Here is a 24,521-nt window from a genome sequence, read left to right as displayed (position 1 = left end):
AAATTTATATATTTTGAATGAAGTGAAAGTTAAATTATAATTCTATAATTTCAAATTTGTATAGAATTGGTTATAATAAACTAAATTCTCATAAAATAGATAGAATATTTAAATGAATTTCATATTAATTTATCAATGTATTATATAATATCAAAATATTTTTTTCAATTTTATTATTTTTTAATTTTAATTAAATATAGCATTTGTTTAGCTTTTTATTTCTTGTAGTTAAGGGCCTCACACCATTGTAAGTAGCAGGAGGCCTGATTTGCAAAACATTAGGCCTCCTACTAGTTGGAGTGGTGGAAAGGCTAAATACAACGAGCTCTCGTCTCGCCATTTATAATAGTGAGATACCACATTCACTTATTTAACTAATGAAAATAATCTTTACAAATACTTTTTGCTTATCAGAATCCTGAAATAAATAAAATGAGGATTTTTCTTATAATCATCCTAAAATCTAAAATTTTAATTAATCCTAAAATGAGAAAAAAGCCTAATCAGCAAGAAGGGTAGTCATGCTCTACAAGTTTGAACCACCCACATAAAAGGATACTTGCATCGCTAGTGAGATGCTACGTAGGGTAATAGCTTCATTGGTACTAAAACCTTGGCATACATTTTTAATTGGTATCAAAATTTTGATATATATTTTTAATAGGTATTAATATTTTAATTTTTTAATATTAAAATTTTAATTTTTGCTACAAATAACGATACTTATTAAAAATCCGTCTAATTTTTTGATAATGTGGGAGTTAAAACTCTATCTCGGCATCCACATCACGCTTAATTTTAGGTATATTTTTCCGTTGACATCAAAATTTTGCCACTTATATCCAAATGATATCAATTCTTTAATTTTTTTTTTTTAGTATCATATACCCATTATTTTTTTTGTTTCAATTGATGGTAGCTGAGCGAACTAAGAACTCACCAATACTCTATAAACTAATGCTAATACAACCCTCAAACACTGTTATTTAAGATCCTACTTAAAACGAATCATATTGTTGTTAGTACCCATCAATCCTTCGATAATTTTTGCTGATGTGGCAGTTGAAATTCACCTTAGCATGATATTAATTAACACATCAATAAAGAATTACTAGAATTCCAATAGATACTATCAATTAAAATAATAAATAATAAATTATAGAATTTATACTATTTGGATATGAGCGGCAAAGTTTTGATACCAATACTCAATTTACCCAAAATCAAAACGTGGTCGATGAGTGGAATGTGATGTTGAGGTCTGCTCTCTACGTCATAAAAAATTGAACAGATTTTCAATAGGTACCGTTGCCTCTAACAAAAATTAAAATATTGGTACCAAAAAGAAAAAAGTTAAAATATGGTACTGATTGGAAATGTAGGATATAATTTTTGTACAACGGGGCTATTTACCCTACTAGAATACAGTTGGAGCTTCAGGCACATGAGAACTTCATTATTGCCCTTTTGTTAATAGTGGAGAAAAATGCAATATCCAAGTCATAGCATACACAAAGGTCGGATGGAGAGTAACCCGCTATATATTAGGTTGCCTGAATATCATTGGCAGGAGACGAAGCCCCTGGAGGTTTTTGTTTGTCACCAAGTTTAGAATTGTCTTCATCATCAGACATCTGAAAATGAAGACATGTATATTGAAGACAATAGGCACAACATAAGGAACATAATAAGGATTTACCTCAAGAGTCCAGGCGCCCTATGCGCAGTGTTAATAAATATGAGACGTTAATTCAAAAATTAGGCAAGTAACTGATTTTTGGGTTAATTAATTTAACATAAATAAAAGAAAATTTTGCTATGAATAAGGAGGAATACTGATTTTTTTTTTTTTTTTTGTAATTGACTTAAACAAATGGAAAAAAATATATAATTAAATAATAAGAAAAGAGTCTTTATTAGAGCTTGACTAGTAAAAAGAAAAAAAAATATGATGTTGAATAGAGAAAGAAGACAAACTAAATGAAAAGGATAAATGGATTTCTTTTAATAAGAAAATATGAATAAAAAAACCAATAGAATTGAAAGAGGAGTTTCTTGACAAAGATTGAAGGTTGTAAGAACTTGAAGCTTAAATGCTTAAAGAGTAATTGGAATCTGAATGCATAGGAGGATTTTGAAACATAATGATTAATTGAAAGGTTAATGCTTAGGAAGAGTTTGGGAGGATTTATATTCCTATTCTAATATACATTCGTATTTATTATAATAATTTTTAATATGCTCTCTTACATCAAACTTGTGGTTTGGAAGCCATGTTGTGTTTTATCCAGACAAATCTATTTTGTCCAGTGCCAAATTTGTTCTATCAACACCCAAAAGAGAAAGAAAGAAGAAAAGCTCAATTTCTTATTATTTCAGGAAAAAAATGGTAATTATTTTAAAATCTTTTGGCTTCCCATTTTCTATACTTACACACCGATATTCGTCATTTTTCCTATATAAAAGAATTGTGCATGTCAACAAGTTTGGAGAAGTAAATGTATATAATGAAAAAAGCAATAATTTAATGAGTTTTGCTAAAACAAAGATCACTAATAATTTGATTTAGATATGCTTGGTAATGACATCAATGGTTTGCTCTAAAATTTCATGTGTGCTTATGCTTCAATATAAATTATGGAACGATGGTTCCAACTTATAGTGAAAATTAAGATAAGGATCATGTTAAGAAATCGAAATGAAGGCAAAATATTAAAGTGATTTGAATGATATACATATTTTTTTTAATTTTTCTTTTTACTTCGTTTCTCTACACTACCAAACGTGGAGATTACAATAGATTAATCGCAAAGGAACGTCAGGCTATGACTGTCTTCAAGGCCTCTAAGGCTGTAAATTGAGCTGGCTTAGGTTCTGGACCAGCTGAACCTCTGAATAGCAAAATTGCCAGGCTCCCAACCTGAAAATGGATAAAACATCCGCAGCAGTGTGTCACAAATGACCCAAAATCTCTTCCTACAATACATTGCCATCCTGCTCCATATGTCCCATCAAATTCCTGCAACAGAACCAACGACCAATGAGCTTCAATCAGCCAGAAATTTCAGCATTTTGCATGAAAAGTGTACTAAACAAAGTTATCTTAAATTATTGAGGAAAACTCTAAAGCAACAGTTATGTGAGGCTGCTTTCTACATATAAAACTTGCAAACATTATTACATTACCTTTTTAATAAAACGGGCAATCTCAGTAGCCTCGGTAACATCAAAGAAATCTAGGGCTTTAGCAGCAACATCAAGTGCATCTTGTTGCATGGTTTGAAGCATGTCGGTCTCACCAACAACTGCTTTGCCTTCTAGCATGGCTAAGGAGCTTACTGAGATTAGAACTGAAAGGAAAACTTCAGCTAAAACTATATAGCCTGTACAATATCGAATTAGCAGCCAAAGAATGAATAAAAAATTGGGATAGTTTTGGATATTGGACCAACTTATGGATGAAGTGGAAGTTAGGACCGGAATTTATACCAAGTTTAGAGAGTATATAGGGGGCTAGTGCTGGTGGGTCAGCCACGTAAAGATTCTCTCATCCTTGTGGCCTGTAACTGATGCCATGGAATTATGCTATTGGAGTACTTGATACTGATGAAGCAAGTGGACCCTTATGGTACCAATTGCCTCACAAATTTGACACTTATCACACGGTATGAAGTATATGTTTTTAGTAGTAGTACTACTACTTGAGGTGTGTGGAAATTTTATTTTAGGGCAACCCATTACAAGGTTACAAAGATTTTTGGTCCCACTTTGTCTTGGACACCTGGTCCAAATTCTGTGGCTTATAGATAGAATTCTGCCATGTGTCAATCCGGCAGCCGGTGATTTTTCTTGTTGTTTTTGTTTTTGTCTGAGCTCAATAATGTTCTGGCTTTGCATGGAAGATGGACTGATGAATCGTGTTCCACATAACTTATGTTTCTGCAATGGTGGAAGATATTGTGTCGAGTGATCACATGGGTACTGGCTACACCCTTCCAAAGAGCTCTAAATGTTATATACCAGGCAACAGGATGTCAGCCAATTTAATTAATGTTAATAATTCAATTATCATGAATAATTATATGTTTACATATCTTTTAATTAAGAATAGATTATTTACATTGTAGTTAAAACATCCCAGAGTTTAGTCCGGTGATCAGACAATTAATGTTGGAGATTAAAGTCTCGAATAATCAAAGGAAATTTTCCATTTATGGTCTAATATTCAAAAAAATCCAAAACTTTGTAGTAGTTTTCTGTTTTGGCCAGTTTTTTAAAAATTATCAATTTAGCTATTATTTGGTCAATGCAATTTTAGTCAAATTGAGTTACTGATCAAAATTATTTGATCAAATAATATAGATAGTAACGTGAATGCAATTTAAAAAAAATGAGAATTCAAAATTAAGTGACGTACATAATAATATAGCATTAGAATCCATCAATTTGAATTTTTCAGTTCCTAATTGACATCTATATCACTGTTCGTATTATTTAATTTGGACAAAGAATTCAATTAGGTAAATAATACACTCAATTAGCTAAATCGTGGCTAAATTGATAATTTTTAAAGAATTAATCAAAAAAATTCATAATCCATGCTCCTTTTTATGGTCTAATATTTAAAATTGTAGCAATGATTGAAGCAATTATTATATATATATATATATATATATTAATTTTTGAAACTTAAAAATTCTTTTTCATGTTTAAATTTTAACGTATAAAATTTTTATTTTTGATATGTGTACTTGTTATGACACATGGGATTCAAGTTTATGTGTAATTTTATAAATTTTTCTTCTAATTTATTTACTAATGAATTACATTCCTATTATACACTAATTCTAATCTTAAGAAATAATATATTAATAATTAATTAGACTTCTAATTAGACAATAATTAGTTTCTTAATTAGATAATAATTAGTTTTTTAATTAGATAATATGATTATTTTAAGAAACATATTAATTATATTTTAATAATATATTAACTAATAAATTAGTTTTTAATTAGATAATAATTCTAATTATAGAAAATAATATCTTTAAAAATTATATTCACTAATAAATTAATATTTTTAATTATATAATAATTTTTTATTTAAAAAAATAATAATATCAATTATATTGATAGTCTTAATTTATATAATATTAGAATTAAATTAATAAATATTTTTAAGATAATTCTTATATTACTACATTAATAAAAAATTAATTTTTTTAAAATATTAAAAATATTTAAAAGTAATTAATTTATTATTATTTTTAAAATATTAGAAATTAATACTAAATACTACAAAATTATTAAATTATATTTGAAAATTTAATTTTATAATTAAAATATAATAATAATTGTACAACATATAATTATCAGTTTTATTAAATGTATAAGATGCGAGGAAAATGAAATCTGGAATAGTGGACACGTGATTATATACAGATGTAGAAATTGTTAAATTGCATGCACGTGATTATAATCTTAACAATATATGTTTTGATGGTGCTGCTTGAAGTGACAGTCAATGAATGGTGAATAATTATCCTAATAGTGTTTATTGAATAAAAAAATAAGAAAAATGAAAACAAATAATAATATTGTGTTATTTTTAGAAAGAAAATAATACCTTATTATTTATTTTTATTAATAAATGTTAGATACAGCAAGTGAGATAAACACTCCCTTGGTAACTGAAAATTTGGTTTTAGGTAGTTATTAAATAACAAATTTAAGTTATTTTACTCATTAACACAAAATCAAAAGGAAAATTAAAATTTCTCAATAATTCTATATAGCAAAAAATGGGTTAATTTAAAATTATTCCTTTATTAATTACTTCTATGTCCGGCAGACTCACTTACCCAGTGAATAAATGGTTAATAGAGTATTAATATATATTCACACTTTCTATTTAAAATTATAAACCATGTAAAGTTGTGGTGTAGAATGCTCCAATTATTTTCGTTTAAGGAAAATAAAGAATTTTATTAAACAGAGGAAAAAACTGTCTTGGCTAAATTATGATCCAAGAAATTACAGGATCTAGAAATAAAACAAAACTTAACATGCATAAAAGGCTTTCACCAGATCGAAAATGTCACCAAAGACATATAGAAATGCTCCAAATTGATCAACGAGTGGATTTTTTTTGTTTTATCATTATATATATATATATATATATACCCAATTAGGAAATCCTCTTTTTCCTATTTCACATCTCGAAATATATCGTTCTCGTAAAAAGAGACGTTTTTATATTTTTTTAATCCGAAATGGCTGAAAAAAAAATTCTTTTTTAGGGTACTTTCGAGAATAGATCTAGTGGAGACAGGATGAGGCCTGTAACTCAGAGGATTAGAGCACGTGGTTATAAACTACAGTGTCGGGGGTTCGAATCTCTCTTCACCCACAATCGTCCAAAAAAAGGAAGGATCTTTCCTTCTAGAGATAGGAAAGTCATAATCGAGATAGCGAACCTAAAACTATGAAACTTGAGCGTGGATCTTTTATCGAAATAGAATGTCCATGCTTTTTTTTTTCGTTAATGGTAGTTTCTTTTCATATAGTATAAAATGATTGTGCAAGTAATAAAAAGACCTAGATTACCTTAGGTTCTTAGCTAAGTTGATGCATTTTTGTTAAATCAACATGAAAAGCTTATAAATGAGCTAAAAATTAAGATAATAATAATATAAGGATGTAAAATTGAGCTATGAACATGCAAATATGAGCTCTGAATATGTAATTAATGATCTAAAAATATAAAATAGAACTTAAGAAATAAAGTTAAAAGCTAAATTAGTATCAGCTAAAGGCGATGATGTGAAATGTAGGCTAAGGATATTAATTGCAATAAATAAATATTGAAACAATAACAGGAAAACTTCTGAAATTTGATTGCATTAAATAATCGATTTACAAATATAATTGAATGCTAAAAAGAACTTGAGAGCTATGAATGTACTATAAACTAAAGCTGAGGATTGCTTAGAATATAGTAAGGATTGTTTTTTTAAACTAAAAGTTATTGTCTAATGTAATGATAGCTTTCTAATATAAAGATAAATGATAAAGATAAAGTTTATAGACTCTCAGTCTGTTTTGATTTGATTGAATTGTTGGGTAGGCTTACTCCACTAGGGGATCCTTGCTTATTTATAGACTTCCATTGCTTGAAAGATACTTTGACATATTCTTCATCTTTAGCTTGGTCCTCAATTAACTCTTCACTTTGAGAGTATGTATTCTTCATCTTTAGCTTGGTCCTCAATTAGCTCTCCACTTTGAGAGTATGTACAGTTGCTTTTTACATTTTGCACATATTGATAAAAGTGTAACTTCTTTGCCCCACTTCTTTACTTTTCTCAACTTCCTAATTTTATTTCTCTCCACTTTCTACTTTTGCTCAACTTCCTTGTTCTCACATTATAAATGTATTTTTTCTTCCTTGAACATACTTCACTTTCGCACTATTTTATCATTGGGTTACACTTGTATTCCTTCCTTTTTACTTCTCAAGAATATTCTTCAAGCTTCCGGAAAATTCTACAACTGCTTTTCACCTTTGTACTTCCTCATTTATCACATATCAATAATTCTTAAGGATTTTCAAACTAATTCTTCGCCAGTTGGCTAAGGATTTACACATGGGTTAGGAATCCATATATAAACTAAAATCCATGGGCTTCAAGATCTGAATTAACATCAAATAGGCTTTTTATGGGTCTGGCCAAATTTAATAGATTTGAGCCAGTACTAAATTAGGATGTAAACAATATTAACTTTTATAAATTTTAATAAATTTATTTCATCTTTTTAATTTTAATGATTTTAGTTGATTTGATTATATTATTATAAATTTAATTAATATGAAAGTATTAAATGAGTGTTTGGTTCAACTGTTTTATACAGCTGCTAACTATTCTTTAATCTAATAGCTATATTGAATTCGTTTGAGAAACTTAAGAATCAATTGATAGATTTAATAAAAACCAGCTTCTAATTTTATCAATTATGTTTTAAAATTGTCAACTATGTTTAAATTTTATCTTATTAGCTGACAATTAATTAGATTATTTCATTTAATTAGACAAATTTATGCTTATTAATGATAATTAATAATAATTTATTTTAAATTAATCTCATATTATTAATTTTATAATAAGTCATAATGAGTAATTATTATTTAAAATTATAATTCATAATGGGCAACTATTATTTTAAATATATAATTATAATTATATTTACGATATTTCTAATTTAGCATTTGAAACTAAAAGTCTTTTATTAGTGAAATTTAAATTCTAATCTCTATTTTAAAATAAGGTTTATAGAATTTAATAATGAATGTAATTGAGTTAAATAAAAAAAATTATAGTATTTTTAACTATTATAAATAATTTATCATTAATTTATATTATTAAAACTGATATTATAAAATAAAATATATTTAAAAAATTTACCAATCATTTCATATATTAATAATAATAATAATAAATAATAAAATTTATTATATAATTTAATTTATTACTTATATCAACTATCAACTATTAACTACTAATTATTAACTATCAGTGATGAGTTGATCGGCCCAACCAATCAAATAACCTGAAATAAAATGTTAGGTTTCTTTAATTTTTATTATAAGTAAAAGAAATTTCTATTTTTCCCCTCAACTCTTTCTCTCTCTCATCTCTTTCTGTCTTTTTCTTTTCTAAACTAGCAGTAAAGAAAAGTTCTAACCTTTTTATTCAATTTTGTCCTATTCGCAATGTACCATATTTTTTATTAAAATATTCAGAACCGTTGCTATATTGCCATCGCTAGCCCGTTGTTAAAATATTAAATTTCTTCTAATATTTAATAATAGTTGTCGCTAATTATTTATTTGATCTTTTTTTGTTACTATAGGTTTATTTTTATAATAGTCGTTGCTAAGAAGAGAAAGGATATTGGATAATTCAGTGACCTCTTATTGTCCTATAAAAAAGACACTGAATGGTATCCTACGGGTAACGCACATGAAAATATTCTTTTATTCCTATCATTATCAAATTAATTTAAATTTAAATCTTATTTTTAAAGATTATTAGATTTGATAATTATTTTTTAGAAATATTCTTTTATCCTTAAAATAATAAACTTATTCAAATTTATATATTAATTATAATTTTATTCCCTAAACTTCTATTAAAATTTTGGCAGAATTTTCCTATAATACAGACATACTCCATGTAAAACGTTTCCAGTTTTTAATTAAAAAAACATTTCACATATGGGCACAAACACAATATATATCTAGAACACATCTATCATTAATTATTTATCACTAATTTAACATATCAATCAATTTAGGCCTAATAATTTTTATTTAACAAATAAATTTAACATGCATCACAAATTGATTTAACATACCAATCAATACGTACATCTCATTTCAATAATTATTTATTCATTAACAAAACTAAGTACATAAAAACTACTAAATTTTGCTAAACAGACTAAGTTATTCAATAACAAAAAGAGTAATAAAATAATTTTATATTCAATACTTATTTTCATAGTACACATAAGACAATATAAAAATTAAATAATTAATTTTACTTATTGCTTGATATCTTCGCATGCGGCAGCAAAGAGTACTGGCTAGGGGTAGGAGGGAGAAACTACCAATTTGGTTTTCTAAAAAAAAATTAAAATGCAACTTAAAAAATTAAAATAAAATAATCTTACCTAAGACCAGCGACGGTGGGGTGGAGGACCAACGAAGGCAGGAAGAAAAAAAAAAGAGAGATTGTGAGAGAGAAGCGAAAGGGGAGAAGAGAGAGAAAGAAGAGGGAACTGCTGCGATATAAGACCTTTTAGGTCTACAAGACGATCTGTTTCATTAAACTATTTAGCGACGGATATCTGTTGTCAGTAACATATTTTTAATTTTTTCGATACCCTTAAACGACAGCATATGTAATGGATCCCTTTAGCAATGGCAAAACACTGTCGCTGAAAATTTTTTCAACTAGCGGCGGCTACCTCATTTAGCAACAATAACTCATATCACTAAATGCAATTTCTTAGCGTCAAACCTTGCGCCATGTTATCGAAAAAATATAGCGAAAGCCTTGTACTATCACTAAAAGCCATCATGTCGTCGCTATCTCATCATTAGTTTTTCGTGCCACTATTTTGTATTTTATTTAGTGATGGCTATAAATTCATCGCTAGATTGTCATTACTAAGACGTTGTACTTTTTTCTAATCTCTAATCCATTTGTCTGCCATCGTTATCCTATCGCCATTTAGCGACAGATAGCTGTCGTCGCTAAATGCCATCAATAAATATTGTTTTTCTTGTAGTGAATTGAATGTGTTTATAGGTGATGTAGTAGATAAAATTTATTTACCATAATAAATAATTAATTAATTATTGTTATATTAATTCTTAAAGTAATATTATATCATATATAAGATACTGAAATGAAATGATTTATTAGAGGTGTAAAACGATCTAAATAGTTCAAATTTGGATCTTTGTAAAATCGTTAGAGCTCATCCAAAAATTGCAATGGTTCAGATTTAATTTTATCTTTAAATTTATTAAAAATTTGAGCCGAGTTTGAGAGAACAAAAGCTTAGCTCTGTATATTTATGAGCTCTTAGGCTTGTTAAAATATGTATATACATCACTTATAATAATAAAACAAAAAATGTATGCTTTCAAAATAAATATTAGTTATCTATAATAAGGATAAAGTTAAACAAATATTTTTTTATTATTTATATTTAAATATATGTTAATAGTTTTTAAATTTTTTAATTAAAAAAAAGACTTCTTGTTATATTTTGAGCTATTTAAGATATTTTTATCTATTTTTTTAGAGAATTTTCATTTTAAACCTATTATTTTTTTCTATTTTTCATAATTAAATTTAGTTCAATATTAATAAAATTTATTTTTATTTATTATGACTTAGATAATAAAAATAAATGAAAATTAATTTTTTTTTATATTCTATAAGTGGTTTGAGTTTGACTCGAATTCGACTCGTTTTTTAATTCGTTCGAGTTCGTTCAAAATATCTCAAATGCAAACCAATCTCAATCACTAAGATAACTTCACTAACCCAACCTGAACAATAACAAATGCAATCGATTCAGCTTGTTTTCACTCACATGTTATATAATTAAATGGATAAAAGAAAAATATTGATTTCAAAAATAATTATCTTTAAATGAATTCTTAAAATTGAATTGATTCAAAAAAAAAATTATTAACATTAAATATATTTTTCTTAAAAAAATAATGAGAATTACTTATATAATTTATGATGATACACTTTCTGAAAAGTAGATGTCTTCTAATTTTTATGTAAAAAAGTTTTCAATGTGTCTACGAAGGGTTCCTACTAGTCCAACACTCAGTTCAAGTTTCTCCCATAAATTATTGTTTAGTGAATGAAATAGGTGAAGCAAAACAAAAGAAAGGTATGTCTCCTATTAGTTAATATAAGCATTTTTTTTTATTTGCCACTAATAGCAAGGCTAATACATTTTGTTTGACTCCAAAATTGGTACAATATTAACATATTCGAATTTTGTTTCAGATTAACTGTAATTCTATAAATATTTTAGTGGAAATAAATTGGTATAATCAAATTTAGTAGAACTGATTGCTTTTTATTAGTTAAAAAAAATGAATGGAAGAGGTGAAGTAAAACAAAAGAAAGGTACATATCCTATTAGTTAATATAAGCATTTCTTATTTGACACTAAGAACAAAGAAGAAGAAAAAGAAATGAAAAAAATCTGAATGCCACAGTTGAAAAGTTGATGCCAGACTCGGAAGAATTCCATATTTTTATGCTTTACAAGTAAGATTACTTGTCAAAGGGAAACCTGTCCCAGTCTGCTTAACCTCTAAGCAAAAAGCTGTGGTGTTGCTGTGCCAACTCTCACTTACTGACACCCAACCCACAGCTCACAAATAACAACGTGTCACCGACACATTCTTGTCGGCGATGCACGCAAGCGACGGTCCCCCAAACCTAACTTCACCACCTGTCCTCATCTGTCTTCTTTCTTCTTTCTTCTTCTTCTTCTTCTGCTTCTTCTTCATGTTAAGATCCCCTTTGACAAAAACAAATATTGGTACGTAAAAAATATGTCTAAAGATAGCTATGCATAAAGCGAAATATTCAATACCTAACCCTCGTTTTGGGATTCCTTCATTTTCTCTTCACCGTCAGCTTTTTATTCTATTCACGTTTCTCCAGCATTACACACCTTTCTCTTGTTGAACCTTTAGCTGTCTCTCGTTCTTAGTTTCTTGATCATTAATTTAGTTACGTACAACACAAACCCATTAATTAAAATTTAATTCGATCCTCCCACATATAATACCAATCTTCCTTGTGTACTTGAATCTTTTTGTTGTTGAGGCAGCGAGAAATAATGGCGCCCCGTCTATTCTCCTGCTTTGGCAAGTGCAACTCCTCCTCATCTTCCTCTTCCACGTCGATGCATGGGAAAGGGAAAAGCAACGTGACCGTGGATGCATCAGCGGAGGAGCAACGCCGCGGCGGGGCTGTCCTTGTCGAGTTGTTTTCCTCTCAAGGGTGTGTTACGTCGCCGGAGGCTGAGTTGTTGGTTTCAAGGCTAGGGAGAGGGGACTTCGCCCTTGAAACACCTGTGATTGTGTTGGGATTTCATGTTGATTATTGGGATTATATGGGGTGGAAAGACCCTTTTGGTTCCAGCCAGTGGACAGTTAGGCAAAAGGCTTATGTTGAAGCGTTGAAGCTTGACACAATGTTTACACCGCAAGTGGTTGTTCAGGGCAGGGCTCAATGTGTAGGCAATGAGGAGGAGTCTCTTTTGTCTTCCATCATGAATGCTCCCAAATTTCCTTCTCCCACTTTTCAGGTCAGCATTTGCTTTCTTTATTATTATTATTATTATTATTATTATTATTGCAATGTTCTTGTAATATATATTGGTTAGTGGGTTCTTTCATCTTTTGGTTTTGGGATTAATTAATTAGTGATTGATTCTGATTTTGGACGCCACAATTTAAATCTTACCAAAAGCAATTCTTTCTTCAATAATCTTAGAAAAAAAACAGATAAATAATAATGGATCCGATAAGCTTAATGATAAGAGATAGATAACCTCAGAAAATGACTTGCTTATTTAGTTTATCATGTAAATGTAATTACTTGTCAATTGGGGTAAAATTGTTAATCAGTTGCTCTAGTATATGATTGGAGAAGAGTGTGAAAGTTCAACTCTTTAAATCAAAACTCTTAAATTCCAAAATAAATTGAAACTTTTTTGTCTAGATTTAGATTTAGTATATGTACATGCGTATGCACCAAACTAATAGATGATTGATTTATATTTATTTATTTTAAATGATAAAATATGTATCAATCATCCAATAGTAAAATATAAAATATTAATACATGTGTCACTCTCCTATTAGTTGAGATGTATACACTAAATTTAAATAAGAGTTTTTCATATAGATTTAAATTAGATATAATAATTATCGAATAGAAAATTAGGAATCGCAAAAACTTCTTTCCAAAATGAATCAAAAGACTCGTCTAATAAAATAATGATATTTAATCTTATTTTTACATGTCAACTTTATCTCTAAAATTAATAAAATAATTAAAAAATCAACAAACCAGTTATTTTTAAAAATAAAAATGATGTAGACAAATAAAATAAAATATCATCGTCTCATTGGATAGATCTTTAAATGACATAGTGTATGATGTTTATATAATAATTTCTCCTTTTAAAAGTGTTCGGTTATAAGTAGGTTCTCTCTTTTTTTTCTTTTGAAAATAAAGCATGTCTCCTTCTACCTTGCTTAATTACAAAGAAATTAGATTAACACTCATGGCTTGTTGAAGGATCACTGTAAGAACATAAATCTTCAATCAATAAAATACTTCTTTTTGTCTTTTCTTTATCGCGAGTCTCAAATTACAGTTTATATAAATAATTATCAAATAAATACTTCATTAATTAATATAAATATTATCATATGAAATTAATTTTTTTATTTTATATTTTAAAAATATAATTTTTATAAAAAAAATAATAAGGATATTTTAGATAAATAATAATAATAAAATAATTAAATGTCTTAATCAGCGTATAAACTGAGAATAAATTATTTCTTTCGAACAGAAAAAGTATATATTTATTAGCCATTCAGAGTTTAACCAAAGAGTTATAGGAAATTGTCAATTGGAATTAGTCCGTTTCATCAATTTACGCTATTTAAAAATGTGAAGATTAAGCATTCATAGGCTTAAATACTTGTTTTCATATTCCATATTTGTATAGGAAAAATAAAAGGAATATGAAGGTTAGAAAGTTCTGGTTACTTTATCTAGAAATCTTGATTGATAAATTTCCCTGTATTGTTATAAATATAATAATTGGTTAACCATCATTGCAAATTTATTATAACAGGCAACCTTCCAAAGGCCAACATCAGAATCCTTGCAAGTGAGTCTATCCGGAGCATTAAGAACAAAAGTTGACAGCAATGGTGCTAACGTAATGGCAGCTCTCTATGAGAGTGGATTGCTGACTGACTGCTCCAAAGGAGAAAACAAAGGTCGTGTCCTGTCTAATGACTACGTTGTCCGAAAGCTTGAAAAGCTCGCCACTGTCAAAGACGTTTCTGCCAAGAAGACAGTATCAGGAACTGTTAATTTTTCTCTCTGGGAAGGATTCAATAGCTCCAAATGTGGTATTGTTGTCTTTGTTCAAGACAACTCCCATCAAATTTTTGGTTCTCAGAATTTTCAGTTGCCAGATAACATATGAATAATACTCGGTTTCGAATTGAGCACTATTTTTATATTTTCTGGCTACCCTTTTAGGCCCTTTATGTACAGGATGTGTTAGATTTAATTCTTCTTTTCTTCTTTTCTTCTTTCCTTTTTTTTTTTTTTTACCTTCTCTTATTCATGGATGATAGAAATTGGTGAGAGAGACATGTTATACGTATCATGATATGATGAATTTCTTCCAGATTGCGAGTGAATTTTCATTCTTGATTTCTTTATTTTGGAATGAGGAAGGTGAGATTGGAACTATTAATTGACTGCATCTGCATTTTCTATGATTATATCACTTTTGATGTAGTTAACTAAAAACATTAATTTTTTTGAGTAACATATTGGGTTCATTTCACTGTCACGGATGATAGACAAGACGAGAACTACTGCTCATAAGAATTGACAATGGATGTATGAGAATTATTCTCTCTTCTATTTTTCTTCTCTTATTTCTAAATAATTAGCTTCTTGACAATACAAATTCAGTGTTCAGAGCTCACAAATGAAGTGCATGATTGTATTCAAGACATTCAGAATGAACCAATCTTTGAACCTGTAATAGCAGAAGGCAGGCAGCACATCATAGCTTATATTTAAGTAGCAATCAATGACCACTGGCATATATTCTATATACAAACAGGATATACAATGTTCATTATGTGTGGTAAACACAATTCAGTTTTTTATATATAGCTAGTAAATATTGAGAAGATGTACCCTTGTAAGAAAGGAAGTTTCCTCCACTATTTATTAGGTATTTTTTTTCCATTCTGAATCTGGATCATACCCATTAATTACTTAATTGGGACCCCAACAACTCAAGTACAATACCATCCTCCAACTTTTCTCTATAGTTTGAAGCTTGTCATGATCATTACAAGTTTTGTCACTAACCTCTACGACTGCACCACCAAAAGAACTTGTTGGAGGCAGTTTAACTTTCATGTTTGATGACCCAATTGTAGTCTTTTGCAGAAAAAGATCAGGAGATCTGGATGTGACGAACATATGATCTTTGAGACAAAATCCAGCCCCTAGGGTAAAAAAAATGCTAGCCTTGTTAGTAAGCCACATTATCTAACCCGAAAAGCAATATTGAAAGAAAATGAAGGCTTGAGACTACGAGTGTAATGTAAGCAAGTTCTCTTCAAAGGGGAGCAAAGTACTATGCATATATACACAAAAGAAAGGCCAAATTGGCCTGAACTGATAGGTGGCAAGTAGTACAAAAAATTAAAATCCACCAAGAGTGGACAAAGATTTCTCTTGAAGGTTACATTTCCTGTTAAGTTGGATGTGGGAATAAATTCTTATGCATGTGTACATGGAATATGATAGAATCTTCCATTTCCATGTTGCCTTGTCCTCTTTTCAAGCTTTTACTTTGCTAGCTACTTGAGGGACTTCCTCAATGTGTTTGGTTTAATGGATTTGCAACTTTGAACCAACAAAAAACTATATCAAGAGTCATGGGAAAATAGCAAAAATTTCCTTGTCCTTTTTTCTAGCCTAGTTGAGGGTCTTCCTCATTATGTTTGGTTATAATGGTTTTGCAAGTTTGCCCACAAAAAAGTCATATCAAGAGTTATGGGAAAATAGCAAAATTGAAAAAGATTCCGTTGCCGGGAATCGAACCCAGGTCTTTCGGGTGAGAGCCGAATATCCTAACCGACTAGACTACAACGGATAGATGCTCATAGCAGCTATACTGTAACCCTAAAATTCGATGATTGCGCATAGACTTCGTATAGACTTTGGCTATCTGAGGATTGAAAAAAAGAATTTTGATAGTGAAGGAAAGCAACAAAAAGGACAGGTGGATTTGACGTGCCGCAAACCAGAGGGAAGGAATTTTATCATTTAATTTCATGTAGATCTTGATCAAGATCTACCTAGGACAGCTGGATTTGATGCCTACATTTACATATAGGTTTGGCATGGTGGCACAGATCTTTAAAGCCTAGCATATTCGTTAAACACATAAAGCAAGACCCTGAGGAATCATACAAATTACAAAACATGGGTTCTCCGCATGAAAGCTTTAAAGCATGGATCCTTTTTCCTTTTTCTCATGGGTCCTCGTCATAGCTAAAGAGGCAAAGTGAGAGTTGATAAAAGTGACTACGACACTTTGCCTCCATGGAACATTCCACAACTTCAATTAGATTAAGCAACCTTGAAAGTTTTCTGCCTTGCACCACTTTTAATCATTTCGGCGGCCCCGCTCAGCCACTATAATTTATAATTTTAATCCCTACCAAGTTTAAATAAATGAAGTCTTGCAAGGAAAGTGTCAAACAGCTCTATAGAAGAGAATGCTAGCACATCACCCAGTGCTGTTGGCAAAATAATAGCTGAAGCAAGGAACCAAATGTCTTGCAATGTAAACCAGCCATTGCCTCCAAGAAAGCAAATGTCAATATTGAAAATTTACAAGAATGTAAAAGATGCACCATATAAGGATATGGCTAGAGACTGATCATGACACAAGTTCTAACAGGTATCAAGTAAATCCATGAACTATATTATTGGTAAAGTACAACTTCCACTCCAGAGGCTTAAAAAGCTCGCGCAAACATGAGCACCACATTCCTATAAATATACAAGATAAAGCTGACAATATTTATTTATTTTCCTTGTACAACAAAATCCATTATTTACAAGGAGGGTAAAGCCCAAATCTGTGAACTTTGACCTCCACACTGTTCATCCCACAACTTCTCCCCAAGGCACCCCGCAGCAATCTCAATCTCTACCTCCACTGACAACAAGAAATCCACGCCACTGAAGGGTCTAATTAATCTAACATTTTAATCTACCAGATGCAGTTTACAGGAAGAGCAAAACCCCACCTCAGGATGAGTCTATTGCTTCAACCTTCTGTCGAGCCAGGTACTTTTCTCTCCGCTCTTTCTGGACAACAGACAGGATACATTGCAATGAGACATGGAAATTAGACTTGAACATCATCTGGAATCATATAATACACTTACCCATTCATCTATTACAAGACCTTCCCCTACTACCCGAGGCCCTGTGTCTGGTGGAGGTTTCTTATGCGCTTCAAGAGCAGCATCAGCTTCTGACAACTGACGCTTCAGTTTCTCCAATGCCTTGAAAGAGACAATCTTATCTGTGTCATTATTGGACAAGAATTTGTGCTCATTATTGGAAAAATGGAGTAAGAGACATGCATTTACTTACAGGACTAGGTTGCTGCACATCCAAAAACACAACCCTCAATATCCGCTCAACTGTTACCTGATCCTTCTGTTCATCAAACTGCAGAAACATTAAAATTAAGTTACAATGACTACAATCCTGAAAGAAATGTCGCCTAAACTATGAATCATTTTAAATTCTAATTTACTCATAACTATCTTGCAGCAAGTTGAGCAGCACATACAAATTAGGATCAATCAAAAAGCAAAAAAATTATACTTCTTGACTAGCAATGGGAATAGGTAAAATAAATTAGGACAGAAAAATTATGAAGCAAGATTAAGTTGAAATACAGCAGTGATATTCGCTCTCACTCACTTAGCATCCTAATTATGAACATGAAAATTAGGTACTGACCTGGCAATCCAATCTCTCAGTAATTAGGTAGTACTTTCTCAGTGAAGGAGTTTTTTCAAGTGGCTTCAAGATTTTAAACCTTTACTTTCTTTCCATAGGCACAAAAAAAAATTTCCTTAACACATGGAAGACCATTTTACAATCTTAACCACAATTAGGAATCCCATATCCTAACCAGATTTTGCATTTCATTTTATTCAAACAATCAAAGCTAATGAAGTGGATTATTACATATATCGGCAATGCTTAGCATTTAAATACATAAAGAATTAAATAAGAAAAGGTAAAAGAAAAGCACAGGAAGCAGGTGTTATAAGACTAACCAACTCAGGCACATATTCTATCCCTCCTTTCACCTTCAAACTCATGATCTTAAACTTAACCTTGCTCTTCTGATCTATTACTTTTTCATTATTCTCTGGAAGCTCCACAAACTTGAAAACTGCCCAATTAAAAGACATACATTACTATCATAAACTTTTCTATAGCAAAGATAGAGAAGAAATTAATCAGTAAAAGTAAATGTAAAGCAACCAAAGCTGTCATGTTATGTGAAAATGTTACCAGTCGCAATAAGGCTCTCTCCTGGCGCCAGGATGCCACCTGGAGGACGCATGAAACAACTCTTTGGTGCAGTTGTTTGAAACTATAATATGAAAGAAAAACCAATCTGTAATTTTAATAATATAGAAGTAAACCTAAATTCAGGTGTTCAAGCAATTTAAAGAAATAATAACAACCTAAATTCAGGTGTTCAAGCAATTTAAAGAAATAATAACATGGCTAATATGCTTTTTTACAACAAATATGAAACAAACCATCATTAAAAAAAACAAAAAGAAAACACATTATAACAAAAAATTAAGATCATATCTCTCAGTTACGAACATTCTTGCCGGTACCGCGCTCATGTGGACCGTCTCACATGGGGGAGTGTGGGTCCCACCATTCCAATGGAGATTGAGACCCAGAATTCACATACAAACGGTCCATCCTGGACGGGGTTCATACCAGAAGTTTACACCACTTTTTAAAAATCATTTCAAGAGAAGAGTCGAAATGGGACATATAAAATACAAATGGAGTAAAAAATAAAGAATCTTATTAATAAATTCACTTATATATTGTTAGTAATTACCTTGTAAGCAAACATAATAATTCCAAAATCCACATTACTCAAAAGCACTCATAAACATATAAAGAACACCAGTGATGTAACGCAGTCACTTATCCTGACTTGCTATTAGCTAACATACAAAACAGTAAAAAAAAAGAAATCATTGTACACTCAAATTAACTGCACTAACTAATAAGGAAACATAATTATTCCACCAAATGAATCAATAGATAATTTACCTTGAAAGCCACGTGTGACCTGCTTGTGTTTTTTAACCTTATTGCAGTCCTCACCTGTTTTCCTGGCTCATCTACAATGCAAAATAATTACAGTTGAGCCATTCTATTAATAAAAAAAATAGAATAAAAAATATTTTAAAAACAAAACAAATTAAAGTAAGACGCTTATAGAACAGTAACAAAAGAAAATTAGAGTTTTAACCATAAGTAATTGCAGTTGACCAAGAGAATAAAAGTCAACGAGTGAAACAACAAATAAGCTAATTATAAAGAGAGAAAAGAGAGAGAGAGAGAGAGAGAGAGAGAGAGAGAGAGGAAACGACGGCGTACAAGGAAAGTAAAGGTTGTTAGAAGGATCAAGACGGAGTCTTCGGCGAGCAGGAAGAAGAGATCTGGCAACAGATGACACTGTTTTCGAGCTGCTAGTAGTACTAGTATTCTTAACCTCAACGTGTCGGTTATTGATTCCGTTACCGTTATAACTCTGAGTCAGGTTCTGTGTAGAAGACGAAGAAGAAGACGACGTGTTCGTTCCGCTTTGCCAAAAAGGACATAAACTAAACACCTTCTTATCTGTATTCTTCGTCGTCTTCTTTTGCCGGTCAGCAACCGCCATAGCCGGTCACTGTTCCTTTTCTTTCTCTACAGTTTTCTCTCTCTCTCTCTCTCTCTCTCTCTCTCTCTCTAGAGTGTTTTTTCTTTAAAAATAATAATAATATCTGTAATTGCTGGATATGGTACGAGAGAAGTGCTGGAAAGCGTGTGATTAGTTTGTTTTTGTTCTCTTTCTGTAAAGAGAAAGCCTCTCTCTCTCTCTCTCTCTCTCACGAGTTTTAAACATCGACCTCTCGGACTTGTAATGGCTTATAAAATATTGGAATTTAGTGCTGGATTTTCAAGTCCGTGAATTAATGCGGTTGTACTTTGAGAGAAGCGAGGGCACTCTAGGAATAAAAGTACAGATGGGTGATGCGCAGTGGGAAATGGATGGGTTTTTGGTTTAATTAGCGTGGGTTAACTGCTGGGAAGGGAAGGGAATGGAGGGAAAGATGTTTGGTAATTTAATTTAATTTAATTAAGGGATTAATAAATGATAAGAGAGTAATTAGGTAAAGATTAAAGAAAGTGCATTTACGGTTGTCGGCTTGGTTTGTTGGCGTAAGTTAGTTGGGGGAGTTGGGTATTAATTAAGTTAACAATGACATTCCTTCCTATTATTAAATTTTACATGGTTTAAATAATTAAAAGATTATTGAGGAAATTTATTTTTTTTCAAAAGTAAAGGCTTCGTTAGCTATGAATTTGGAATTTTGGATTTGGTATTTATTATTGTTTAACTACACTTCTATCCAGTAGACTGTCCTTTTCGTTTTTCATTTTCCTCAAAATATAGTATTTTTAACTTATTATCAAATCTAGCGTACAACTTTTAAGATTTGTAAATTTCAGTACCATTTTTAACATAATTTAATTTTAGTCTTCACTAAAGTTATTAGTAAAATTTGTAAATTTATTGTGTACTCCAGCAGCGTTAAATAAAAAAATTTAGTTAATACTAAAGTTGTTAACACATTTCATTATGAAAATATTATCGTTTAAAGTATTCTTAACAAATTCTTAAGTCATATTTTTTTCTATTATAGGAAGCATATGGCCAAATTAAGATTTCAAGAGACTTCATATTTGATCATCTTTTCTTAAAATGACTTAAAATCACATTTTCTCTCGTTAAGTTTAAAAAGAGAAAAAATAGCTCTTGAAATATTTTTTTATTTTTTAAATATTTTTTTAAGTCATTTTTTAAGATTATTCATTTCTCTTTCCTTTTACTTTATTAATAAAAGAATTAATTAAATAGTACAGTAGAAAGTATTGTTAAAATACACAAATATTGTAAGGTAAGTTAAAATAAAAAGTTAAGTCTTTATAATTTAATAAGGACGCATATTTGAAGTATTGTTGGAAATGCTATTAAGTACATATTTTTTTAATTTTAAAATTTCATTAATTTTATGTGCTTAAACAATAACATTTTAGTAATGGAGGTGTTAACACAGTTTTTCGTCTTTATTATTATTTATTAGATTTTACGCCATATCAGTAAATTTAGTTAATAATTTTATCGAAAATTAAAATTAAAAATAATATTAAAATATGATGTTAAAATTTTTAAAAATTAAAAAATTATATACTAAATTGATAATATTACAAAGTAAATTTTTTTTAGCAATTAAATCTGCACTTACATCTCTTATAAATACTCCCTTTAGGTTTGGCATATAATCTGCACTTACATCTCTTATTTTTTTAATAATATCTACTTTCATTCTCATGATAATTTCTGTCGATTTAAGTATTAATATTGTGTGAAATTACTGAAAATGTCTATAAAGTTTGCTCAATTTTGTATTTTTATTATTTTTTGTAATAGAATTATGCTTTTAGATGGAAAAAAAATAAAATACTGTATTTTTTTCTAACTTAAATAAAAATTATTTTTATTTTATTCTAAAATAAATTTCAGTTTAATATAAACTCACGTAAAGATAACAATATTCTTCTAAATTAGTAAAATGTGATATATTAATACTTTGATCTACTCAAAATTTATTAAACTAGCAGAATATTAACGAAAAAATTATTATGATGAATGACATATAAAAAAAGAATAAAGATATATATTTTTAAAAACTAAATGATATAAGTACATATTATCTCGAAACCATTGCGCATTTGTAATTATCCCGAATCAATAAGACCAACTGTATCTTCTATAATATTTGTTTAAATTTGCAAACCGCCATTCAACAGGAATTCCTCTGCAACAATTCTTCAACAAAATAAGTTTAACAGATTTCTTAATAAAAATTCAATAGATTTATTAACAAAATCACCATTAAAGAAACATATTAAAATCAAAAATCAAAATTTTTTAAAAAGAAAACCATTTTGTTTAAAGAATTGCATCAAAGATCAAAATGGGTTCCAAGCACTCTCTATATCTAACTGATTTTCTAGCATTTAGTTGTTCTAGTTGTCGAATCAGCACCGGTGGCTGAAGCCATTTTTGCTAGTGCTAGAAATTCATATGGTATCGGCTCACATATCTAATATATAATAAAAAAATGATTTATTTTTATTATTTATTAATTATATTATATAAATTGATCAAAATGTATAATCTGTTTAATAAATTAAATTTTAAAATAAATATATCTAAATAAAAATTAATTATTTAAATTTTAAAAATATATTTCCTAAATATAAAATGGTTCAAATTTTGAACTATTATTTTAGAACGTAATTAGATATTTAAATAAATTAATAAGTAATATACAATAAATGAATTAATTTATTTACAATTTGAGCGTCGTTTAACTACGCTCTTGTTTAATCGAGTCATTTAAAAAGTTATGAACCCTATTTACTAACCATGTCACGATGATGATGATAATCTGGTGGAACCCATTCTTCGTGCACTTTGTGCTCTTGAAAATCATGTCCATTCTCTTGTTTCTTTTGATTTGAACAATTTTTATTTGTAGAAAAACCTTTTGGAAAGACCAAGCATTATCTCTTCTTTATCATATATAATAATATATCAAGCATTTTGCTTGTCGGTTCATGTAAGTGTTTTGTGGATAATTTAATTTCATTTAAGCTTTGCTATGCAAATTAAGAAATATTGTCTTGAGATATTATTAAAAATTAAATAAGGCAATACATTATTTTGTGAAAATAATAAAACTAAAATTAAAACTTTCTTTTTTAGTACTATTTCTAAAAATCAACTACTGGGTTTTGTTACTGCAACTTCAATATATATTTATGGCATGTATTTTCTGTCGTTGTTCATTTTAATTACTGGGTTTGTTAATTATGTAGGTTGGTGTGGGTTTATATTGCTGGTGTTGATCTATTTTTATACTTATATTAGACCTGGCCGTCCGTCCAGTTTGGGTCAAAAAACGAAACGACTTAAATTGGATCGAAATCTATTAAAACTGAAGGATTAGAATCGAAAAAAAATTAATTTAAGATCGGTTCCTCTTCAACAAAAATTAAAACTATAGGTTTTGGTTCAAGAACGAACGGTTTGGATTTAAATTATAAATAAAATTTAATTTTTAATATTTTATATTTTTTAAAAATTAGTGAAAACCAATCAAAATCAGAATTATGAACTCAAATATGTCTCAGAAAAACTCTAGCTGCTTCTCCTTATTTTTTCTCATTGAAGTTTTATCTTTTGACTCACCGACGATTATTTTTAGATCAATGATGGTTTTTTTTTATTATTAATTAGTTTTAATAAATAAATATTAGTATTTTTTAAAGAGTTTTATGATCCTGCATTATAGGAGTTTTAAATTCTTCTTCTATAAGAGTTTTACGTTCTTCCATTATAGAAATGTTAAGTTCTCCCTCTACATGAGTGATAAAGAGAAAAAAGAAATCAAATTCGACATTCAAACAATCAGGTTTATCAAAAGATATTTATAAAAGCGATATATGTGATTTAGTGCCACCGAGTGGAGCACTATTCCCATAAAATTGTAATTTACTATTTCATCAATACGATTTATAATTATTATAAATAGATTTATTTATTTATATTTTTTTGATGTATGATATTTATTTTTATCTTATTAATTTTCATTAATAGAAAATCTATATTTACTCTAAAAGAAATCATGATCTAAAACCGATCTGTTACATGTGCCCATA

At 29.2% G+C, this 24,521-nt stretch overlaps 3 protein-coding genes and 1 non-coding gene across 4 annotated transcripts; 1 reads left to right on the top strand and 3 right to left on the bottom strand.

The window, feature by feature from the left end:
* Positions 1-2,685: 2,685 nt before the first annotated feature.
* Positions 2,686-3,474, bottom strand: LOC8282431 (dynein light chain 2, cytoplasmic). The gene is made up of 2 exons (XM_002525718.3): positions 3,187-3,474; positions 2,686-3,019 (listed from the first exon to the last, which is right to left on the bottom strand). Exons 1-2 carry the CDS (start codon positions 3,322-3,324, stop codon positions 2,819-2,821), a joined length of 339 nt encoding a protein of 112 aa, XP_002525764.1. The 5' UTR covers positions 3,325-3,474; the 3' UTR covers positions 2,686-2,818.
* Positions 3,475-11,858: 8,384 nt separating this feature from the next.
* On the top strand, positions 11,859-15,085 carry LOC8282432. The gene is made up of 2 exons (XM_002525719.4): positions 11,859-12,918; positions 14,485-15,085. The coding sequence occupies exons 1-2, from the start codon at positions 12,448-12,450 to the stop codon at positions 14,842-14,844; spliced, it is 831 nt and encodes a 276-aa protein (XP_002525765.1). The 5' UTR covers positions 11,859-12,447; the 3' UTR covers positions 14,845-15,085.
* A 1,387-nt stretch (positions 15,086-16,472) lies between these two features.
* Positions 16,473-16,545, bottom strand: TRNAE-CUC. The gene has a single exon. It is a non-coding gene; the product is annotated as a tRNA-Glu (tRNA).
* An 807-nt stretch (positions 16,546-17,352) lies between these two features.
* On the bottom strand, positions 17,353-20,639 carry LOC8282942 (vesicle-associated protein 4-1). Its single transcript, XM_048379094.1, has 8 exons — positions 20,124-20,639; positions 19,794-19,864; positions 19,002-19,083; positions 18,761-18,879; positions 18,063-18,140; positions 17,852-17,971; positions 17,711-17,771; positions 17,353-17,619 (listed from the first exon to the last, which is right to left on the bottom strand). Exons 1-7 carry the CDS (start codon positions 20,407-20,409, stop codon positions 17,712-17,714), a joined length of 816 nt encoding a protein of 271 aa, XP_048235051.1. The 5' UTR covers positions 20,410-20,639; the 3' UTR covers positions 17,353-17,619; position 17,711.
* Between the last annotated feature and the right edge of the window lie 3,882 nt (positions 20,640-24,521).

The sequence above is a fragment of the Ricinus communis genome, chromosome 9 (assembly GCF_019578655.1).
Source record: "Ricinus communis isolate WT05 ecotype wild-type chromosome 9, ASM1957865v1, whole genome shotgun sequence".
Classification (NCBI taxonomy): domain Eukaryota; kingdom Viridiplantae; phylum Streptophyta; class Magnoliopsida; order Malpighiales; family Euphorbiaceae; genus Ricinus; species Ricinus communis.
The sequence above is the reverse complement of the archived record's forward strand: the minus strand, read 5'-3'. Positions and strand labels throughout refer to the sequence as shown.